Here is a 9814-nt window from a genome sequence, read left to right on the forward strand (position 1 = left end):
TTGATAATGAGAGACGCCGTGTGTATATGGTGGAGGATTTCCCTGGGGTCAAGCGTTTTCGCCTCCACTGATAATGCAGCCGCCGCGGCCGGGATTTGATCCCCTGACCTTCGGCTCAGCAGTGGAGCACGGTAACCACAAGGCCACCGTCGTGGGTTTAACGTCACACACACTAGATAGATAGATAGATAGATAGATAGATAGATAGATAGATAGATAGATAGATAGATAGATAGATAGATAGATAGATAGATAGATAGATAGATAGATAGATAGATAGATAGATAGATAGATAGATAGATAGATAGATAGATAGATAGATAGATAGATAGATAGATAGATAGATAGATAGATAGATAGATAGATAGATAGATAGATAGATAGATAGATAGATAGATAGATAGATAGATAGATAGATAGATAGATAGATAGATAGATAGATAGATAGATAGATAGATAGATAGATCTTCGAAGAACAGTCAAGCTAAAGTGGTGAGAGGATTCGACTGACTCAATGATCAGTAGCGTAGCCAGCAGTTCTTCGGAGCAGAAGGGTGAGGGATGGGCTCAACCATGCTTTGTATGTCCGTGCGTGCGTTTTTATGCGTGCTCGTAAGTATACAGGGCGTTCCAATTATCTCGCAGCCCAAATAAAGAAAAGAAGAATGCAGTTAAGCGAAGCACACCAAGTACATATTGTTCCCAGTATACTCGAGTAGCCACTACTAATGTTTTCCTCAATGGTGTTTAGTTAATTAAACCTAATGATGTTTCTAACTCAACAAGAACTTACCTAATCATTAAAACCTGAATGACGCATATGTAGGCACGCTGAACTGACATCTAACTGCACTATTTTCAACAACCTACTAAATGCATGCTCCCCATTTATATTGTTAATAAAGAAAGCCCACGAAATCTGAAAGAGCGACACGTGACTTGACCGCAGCGCGTATTAGAGCACATTACATTATAACTGTATATGCTACCTTTAGGTAGCATATACACTTATATGCTTCCGTATTTGCAGTATATGCTCCCGTATACTACCTCCAGGTAGCATATACAGTTATATGCTCCCGTAGTTACAGTATATGCTCCCGTATACTACCTTTAGGTAGCAAATACAGTTATATGCTCCCGTAGTTACAGTATATGCTCCCGTATACTACCTTTAGGTAGCATATACAGTTATGTGCTCCCGTAGTTACAGTATATGCTCCCGTATACTACCTTTAGGTAGCATATACAGTTATTTGCTCCCGTAGTTACAGTATATGCTCCCGTATACTACCTTTAGGTAGCATATACCGTTATATGCTCCCGTAGTTACAATATATGCTCCCGTATACTACCTTGAGGTAGCATATACAGTTATATGCTCCCGTAGTTACAGTATATGCTCCTGTATACTACCTTTAGGTAGCATGTACAGTTATATGCTCCCGTAGTTACAGTACATGTTCCCGTAGGGAGTACATACACCTTGGTAGGAAGCGCAGCAACTATCACACAGAACACAAGCGCTTACACACATACAGTTACTCTAGCGCGCATCAGGAAGCAGCGCCCTCTAGTACGCTGACCCTGGGAAAGAAAGTAAAAAAAAATGTATAGATCGCCCTATCTACTCTCCCCGGCCAAAGAAACGCGGCGCTTTGGTCTTGAATCAGCCATATATATCTGACAGTGCCTCGGCCGCGTTATCGATAAGAGCAGTCGGCCGTGAGATACGGATAATTATAGTGGTGTACAATCTAGTGCAACGAATCCATTCTCTTGTCTTCATGCCATAGTGCGGAACGCTGTCCCTGGTAGACGACAAAGGAGCGGTTACTTGCAGTACTTGAGGCCGCCGCTTTTTTTTTTTTGCGCCACTTTTTTTGTGTGCCACGCACACGTAGCGCCATATGAGCATTTGCTTCGCCGGCCCTCACATTAAATCAATGATTTGCTCCCCCCCCCCCCCCGAAAAAACATTCTGCATACAACCCTGGCTGTACACTCATATATTGTGGGCGTTTGTTACTTACATCGCCCTCATCCCTGCATGATCACAATCACCATCATCCACTTGACTCTTTGTCCTCATTGCCACTCTGGGTCATCGTCATCGCCTGTGTACTGGCTCTGCCCGTTCGTTTTGCGAGGTCTTTCCTCAAATAAACGCCGACGCAGCCAAGACTACCAAGACTTCATACGTTGTGGAGGTGCTGGGTACGTGGATATAGGGCGAGAATCTGGTGGCTGTACGGGCGCAGAGCCAGTCAGGGATGTAAGTTCCTCCCTGATGATGTCACGTAATGGCACTCCCGAAGGCTGTGTAGGATGCGGTGTAGGAGGTGTGAAGCCCATAGACCGCAATTTTTCGCGTATAATGTCCCGGATGAGGTCTCGCAGATGGCCATGTGACGTGGAATGGTGGTCGCCAATATATACACCTGTGGGAGCCGCATCACAATAACCTTATCTCTCGTTTCTCACCTTTCGGCAAAGCAGCCGAACACATAATTTCTTAAATGTGTGAAGAATGAAAATATATGACGTACCTTTGACCGCAGGGCAGTCAGGTAGATGCCTCAATGTGTAATTACTTGAACATAAGCAGAAAGTAAAAAAAAGGTTCTGATAGTTTCCTTGCGACTCATGGCGCAGAATGCAAATGCATGCCGGTATTTGATAAAAACAACTGTGTTGACTGCACATTCTAATGATAGGCTCATCATTGAGGCGGCTGAGACAGAAAATCGCAGCTACGTCATCAAGCCATCCATCGCGCTAACAAAAAAGAACTAGATTACTTGAATCTAGCGGCACATGGTTTTTTATGTAAAATTCGCTGCTGCTTAGTTTTTTTTTTGTTTTCGTCTTCATCTTTGTGCACTGATTGATTTGATTGTGATGCCATGTGACAGGTATATATTCTCGGTGCTTTGCAATAAAATTTTAGTAGGGAGTTAGCACTTGTCCTCATTGTCCCCTTCGTCTGTTGTCTACCTTTTCGCGCTTCAGCTGTAAAAACGAACAAAAAAGCGTGTCTTACCGCGATCATAAGGTAAGGTTTCATTTCACCGCAGTGTTTTATCGCTTCGATCCACTCCTACAATGTTTCCTCGGAGCTGTACAATACGGCAAAGCAATCGTTCGCAATGACGACGAGTTGAACAATGGGCGGATAGCGCAAATAAGTTTCCCGAATAACGGCGATCGACGGATGTGAAGTGGAGGCAAATGTCTCACAGCGGTGAAGACTGCTCACCAAGCATGTACTGAATTGGAACCATGAAAACACTGTCGCCTATGCACGAGACCCATAGGCAGAAATTTTTTTCCGAGTGAGGCTTGGGGGGGAGGGGGGGGGGGGCAGTTTGGCTTATTCTTGATTTTGGGAGCGGGGCACCCCCTTGAGATGGTCATGTTTCGCTCTGTATGCCATGGCGATGAAAATTTGGGGTAATAGTCACCCGCTGATTATACGCCATTGGCACTGCATTCAATACTGGCGCACGCACGCACGCACGCACGCACGCACACACACACACACACACACACACACACACACACACACACACACACACACACACACACAATGACACTAAGCCATGCTTCCTAAGGGGTTGCAAACATGGGCACATTTCTTAGGGGCACTGCGTCGGGTGTCAGGTCTTTTTTTTTTTTTTTGCAGCTTAATTATTCACTTCAAACATGGCCGCACAATTGAGGCGGCATTGCAGACACTTGTTTTGCAATGTCTCCAATATTAAAAAACGTCCTTCGTATTTATGAGAATGAGCGTTGTGACGTCACTCACGCGGTCCTCTGTGCGGGCAGCTGTGTTGCGTTTATATTGGTTGGCGCGGTGTACGGCGTTTGTTTTGCCCCGCCATTTCTTCTCTTCATATATCTGACACACCGTGCACAAAATCTTTATGGTAATTCGATAAGAACTCTTATCAGTACTCGTTTACAGCGTGTGCAGTGCGTGATAATGCGACGCGCGCTCGGGAACCCCATACGCCGTTCAACTAGCTCTCAACAGCTTTCGTTTGGTTTGTCAACTACGCACCCTTGACAAAGGGCTTGAAGCGGCGTTTTCGAAAACGCTGTGATGTTGGAGGTGTCTCCGGTGCGACGATTTGTAAATGTCTCGCCAAGTGTGGTCAACAGAAGGCGCCATCACAGCCACGCTCGGACAAAACAGAAAAAGCGTGCACCGGTAACTTGCGGCTCGTCTTGCCGACGCCAAGCCATTCGGGCTCCTCAGCACTGCACGGAATAAGCGGAAACAGAGGGGGCGATCTGTTATCAGGTGCGCAGCGTGCAGCTGTGCCGCCACCTCGCGGACTCCGATTGCGCGAATCCTCCGCTGCTGCTGCCGCTTGCTTGTGAACAATAGGGCCCATGTGACAGGGTTTCTTTTCTCCGGCCGGCGTTATGCCGTACGTCTGGAGATACTGTCACACCGCAAGAAGAAAAATACGGAGAAATGCTTGGAGCTCGCTGGACAAGCAGCTGGGATTTCGACTCCGGCTTCGAATAGGAGTGGACGCCTACGATCTCCGATGCGCGCGCCAGTGTGCGGATACCGTGGCGTGAACGTAGACTGTTATGGATACGTCTACCAGCACCCTCGACGATAACTGCTCTCCCACGTTGAACGCAGGTGAGGTGCGTTGTGTTTACATTAGGCGGAACGCGCCGCCTGTTTGTATCAACTCGTATCCGGGGGGAAGGCATGCACTGCTCATCCGCGAGCTGCGCCTTCCGTTCGCTTCGTGCTCTCGAAAGCGTGAGCGCTTCCCTGCCGGCGTGATAAGAACTCCGACGGGTCGGCGGTGAACACGTACACGTGTGGCTGATCACTTCGACTGATAGTAACGACTTGTCTGATATCGCGATTGGAAGATAAAACATGAATTGCTTTGGTGTGCGAATAATAAATTTTGCAACTGAATCGCATAGTGATGGCACGGAATCGAATGCGAATTAATAATCGAATACTGTTCGGACTGTTTTCGTACAGTAAGTAGGCCATTTTCAAATCAGTCTTAGAACACCAGAACATAATTGAAACCAATACTGGCAAACTTTCAGCATTACAGTTACTTTTAATCGACTCAAAGTACCACAATAAAGAAAAATGTTGCTGTGTTAGCAGCCAATTGTGAACTGTACTGGCAAAAAATTACATAACGATTTTAGGTGTTTGACGCCTCCAAACCATGTATTATGAACAGTGTCAGGGCTCAGGATATTTCGACTATCTGATGTTGTCTAACATCATCTGACATCCTCCATCGAAACGAGACCGCCAGTGATCGTTGAATTGCCAACCAACTGGGACTGCAAAGCCAGTACAGTGTCAAACGCGGAGTCAATGCTGGTATCAAACAGAGAGCGAGTGATACCCCAACCGCTGGTCGGGAAGGGTAACACACTGGATTCCAGAGAAGCCAAACGCGCGAAGAGGGGGACAGGAAGCTAAATGAACGATCTGATTAAAAAGGTCTCAGGTCTAACGTGGCAGCAGAAAGCACGAGACCGGGTTGATTTGCGGATCATGGGAGATGCTTTTGCCCTGCAGTGGGCGTAGTCAGGCTCATGATGATTGGTATGTGGTGTTTGACGTCCCGAAACCACCATCTGATTATGAGAGACGCCGTAGTGGAGGGCTCCGAAAATTTCGACCACCTGGGGCTCTTTAACGTGCACCCTATGATGATAATGACGATCCCTTGAAATTATTGAAAACAGAACATTCTGCGCATTCTAAGCACAATGTATACGTCAATGCATATCCACTGATCGTGTTATGGGTCACTGTGTGTTATGGTTCAACTATACGACATTTTTTTACGCGTGATATTCTCTAATAATATTAAGTTGTATGCAGTTTGCGCGGAGCCTGCTGTATTTACTCGCGTAGTACCAGCAGTGATAACGTTGGCTATTCGCCGCTGCTCTGACATACTGATAGCCTTCGTAAGGCACTACTCTCAAAATTACAAGTTTTTGTTAAAATCTACAGAACAACATTTAAAGTGACTTGAGATAATGTTTCACACCGTTTCCGAAGCAGTCGGCAGAATGGCTTCCAAGAAAAAATCGGTACATATGTACCGCTGTCTTTTATAATGTCGCATAAAAAGTGGTACATATATGTACCACTGTCCTCAGGCCGTTCAAAATGAATAAAACATAAGCATTTGCAGGGTACCCATTCAGGGGGGAAGGGGGGGGGGCAAGGTACGTTTCAGTGCTCCCCTCTCACTCCCAACCCCTCTCTCGTGCACACGCTATACAGAAAAAAAAAATTTTTTTTGAACAGGAATATTTACAAACTTAATGAGGCTTTTTACTTCCCAATTTGTATTTACGCATTCAATGCGTACACACAATTCGCTGCACAGAGCGCTACGCGAAGGTGACCTGTGACAGGTGTATATCGGCATCGTTATTTCATGACTACAGTAATGAGATGCTCCTAAAGTTGAGTGTCATTGACGAGCTAGGTTTGTGCGAATGAAAGCTCTGCTACAACAAAAGATGAAAATGCTGCCTCCGTGCAACTTTGCGGTCAGTGCGACAGTGGCTCTGTTGTGGCTCACACGATCAGCCAAAATCAAGCCAAATATTAGTTCGTTGAAGAATACTAAATGATAAAGTGCAAAAAAATATTTCTTTGTTAGGAGTGAATTGATAGGTTCTGTTTAGAAAGCGGACCGTTGAAGAATACTAAATGATAAAGTGCAAAAAAATATTTCTTTGTTAGGAGTGAATTGTTAGGTTCTGTTTAGAAAGCGGATAAACACTTCACAAGTATGTTGAAGTGTTCTTTAAGGTGCACTGACACCACACTGCCCTCTACAGCGTATATATTATACGCATCCGTCGGAATGCGACCGCCACGGCTGCAGGGTCGAACCCACGACCATCGGATTAATAGCAGAGAGCCTTACCCCCGTATTCACAAACACTCCTCGACTCGACTTCGCCCTTCACTTGACAGAGTTGAGCACGGCGCCGCTGCTCGGCTAAAAAATGAAGCTGCGCTGCTGGAGAATCGCACCACATTATCGCTGATATGCAGTGACTTGCCGTGCCTAGAGAGGGCGCTTCCATCGGCTTTCTCGAGTGAAGGTGAAGCGTCATTGAGTGAAGGGACGTTCTAGAATACGGGGGTTAACCGTTGTGAATCCGGGGTAGACTCTCACGAGATCTCAGTCCAGCGATTTAGTTTCCTGCCAGTTATTTTCAGAGATTTGTGTTCTGCTTTGAGTCACTGGATAATTATGTAAAAAAAAACATGAGTAAACGGAACTTATAAAAAAACAAAAGATTTCCCACGTGCGCGATGTTTTTTCTGCGCACAATTGTACGCCGAGCTGTCCGCCATCGGGACGTCGGCATTGTCCTTTTGTCCATCTGTTACGCAGAATTGAGCTGTCATCGCGTTTGTTCGTGGAGAAAAAGAAAACAAAAACAAAAAGTTAAGATGTTTTTTTGATACGTAGCATGATGGCGATGCCGTTGTGTCCTGCCGGTATTTACTCGATAGTACGTGCATTTCTTCGCTGAGGGTTGTTCTATCACCGTCAAATGAAACGCGAACAGCGGAGCACGTGGAATACGCATTAGCAAAGATACAAGGTGTGGACGGATGGACGGGAAAAAACTTTATTAAAAAAAAAAAGAAACCTTGCAGGGTTACCGGCCCGGGCTCAGGCCATTTCGACGTTTTGTGCGGTGAGGCGTATGCCCTTTCCACCGCTGTCCGGGCCCGCTGGATCGCCCACAGTTGGTCGTGCAGATCTGAGCTAGTTCAAAAAATAGTTTTTTTGAACTAGCTTTAGCTAGATTTTGAACTAGCTTTAGTTTTTTTTGAACAAGCTTTGAACTAGCTTTTGAAATAGTTTTAGAACTTAGCCAACGCTCCTCGAGAAGGTCCGGTTTTGTATTGTCCTCTCGGTACATTACTGTGACCTGTGCGTATTGCCATATAGAATATGTGCCATATCTGCGTGTTCGTGCTTACAGAGGGTTATACAGCTTGTTTGATACAGGGTGTACAGTCCAGTCATAACCATTGACACACTTGCAGGCCCGTGTGCTCAGATTTGGGTGCACGTTAAAGAACCCCAGGTGGTCTAGGTTTCCGGAGCCCTCCACTACGGCGTCTCTCATAATCATATAATGGTTTTGGGACGTTAAACCCCACATATCAATCAATCAACCATTGACACACTGACAGGTGCGCACATCCGGCTTGGCTGCGCTGCGCGAGGCTCCATATACAGTGCGACATTTTTCGCGTCAGTTCTATCGTTTCTGGCATTCGAAACGAGCTGAATGTGAAAGAAATGAAATGAAGTTGTACCTATATGCATTTGGCGGGTACGGTATATCGGCTAAGTTCTCGGAAGTGTGGCCACTTGGGCTAGTTGGTATGACATGACGATATAGTTAAAGCGCGAGAACAGAACGACGACACAGAGACAAGGATGATGATGATGGTGATGATCCTTGTTACTCTGGTGCACACCTACAAAGAGGGATCGGCCAAGAACCGGGAGGCAGGATCTTAAGTAAAGAGTCTTATGGTTTTTCAAACACAAAGTAATATTGGACTGAAAAAATATTATAAAGAAAGAAAAGCCAAAAATCGAAAAAGGAGTATATCTGAGCAGGGAGCGATGCAGGCTATCAGATACGATTTGAGACAGAGGTAATGAGTAAAATGACACGAAGGACACGAGCGCTCGTGTCCTTCGTTGTCCTTCTTCTCACTGTGTCGTCGGTATGTTCTCGTGCTATAACTATCCTTAAGTTCTTGGATCAGGTTCGTTTCCGTTCGCCGCGATGGAAGCAGTGGCTGCAGTGTCCGGCTGCTGAACCGAAGGTCGTATAGGTGCGATCCGGGCCGTGGTGGTTGAATTTCGGTGGAGACGAAGTGGTATATAGGACCATGCACTGTGCGTTGTCAGTGCACCCTAAAGTACATCAAGTGGTCGAAATTTCCGGAGGCCTCCACTACGGCGTCTCTCATAGCCAAATGATGGTTTTGGGACGTAAAACACGTAATTATTATTATTATTATTATTATTATTATTATTATTATTATTATTATTATTATTATTATTATTATTATTATTATTATTATTATTATTATTCATAAGTTTCCCAAAAACATTTACTACGCTTCTCTCACTGTCTTTCTCAATAATTTGAAACTCGCCACCACAGTTTCTTTAAACCGGAATCGTTATTAACAGCAGTTTTTCAGCGTCCTTCTTTGCTGATTCAGTCGGGTTAAATTTATTTTCTCACTTTTTTAAATGTTAATCATCGAGATATTCTTTTTTTCTTCATGTTTTGTTTCTTTAGTGTTTCTTTGTTTCTTTTAGTGTACTTTCTCGCCACATGTGGGCAAGAATCTCGTCTTAAATCTCGGCAAGGATTTATAGGGTCTCTGCATAATCTCAGCAGAAAGTTTTAACTACGTTAATTATTTTGCCTTTAGCGTACCTTTCACTATTTCAGTGCGTTTACGCGTTTATTTAGGTGTCGCTGTTGCTGTTGTTCATACGTCTAAAACGTATTAAAAACTATTACGAAGAGTTCGTTGCAGGTAAGCGATGACGGTATACTATGAAAACGCTGGCATTAAACAATAGTCAACGATAGAAAAATCTCAATAGCCGAAGGATATTGATCACTATATTGAAGTTCGGAGGAATAACATCAATGAAAAGCGCCGGGACGTGATTTAACCGTAATATCTTGTCAAGCAACTTTCAACCTTCTGCACCTTTGA

General features: G+C 44.8%; 2 protein-coding genes across 5 annotated transcripts in view; one reads left to right on the forward strand and one right to left on the reverse strand.

Moving 5' to 3' along the window:
• LOC119181838 (uncharacterized) overlaps positions 1-9814 on the reverse strand; it is a 138493-nt gene that overhangs the window by 43723 nt on the left and 84956 nt on the right. The gene's annotated exons all lie outside the window — the stretch shown is intronic.
• Positions 4373-9814, forward strand: part of LOC119181469 (1-phosphatidylinositol 4,5-bisphosphate phosphodiesterase delta-1) — an 81400-nt gene continuing 75958 nt past the window's right edge. The window contains exon 1 of one of the 2 annotated variants that reach the window (XM_075875129.1): positions 4373-4668. Coding sequence is in view for 1 of the 2 variants with exons in the window: in XM_075875127.1 (XP_075731242.1) it covers positions 4609-4663 (55 nt within the window). In the remaining variant the exon portion in view is untranslated. The remainder of the gene's footprint in view (positions 4669-9814) is intronic. The other variant, XM_075875127.1, reaches the window with a different exon arrangement.

This window comes from Rhipicephalus microplus, chromosome 10, assembly GCF_043290135.1.
Source record: "Rhipicephalus microplus isolate Deutch F79 chromosome 10, USDA_Rmic, whole genome shotgun sequence".
Classification (NCBI taxonomy): Eukaryota; Metazoa; Arthropoda; class Arachnida; order Ixodida; family Ixodidae; genus Rhipicephalus; species Rhipicephalus microplus.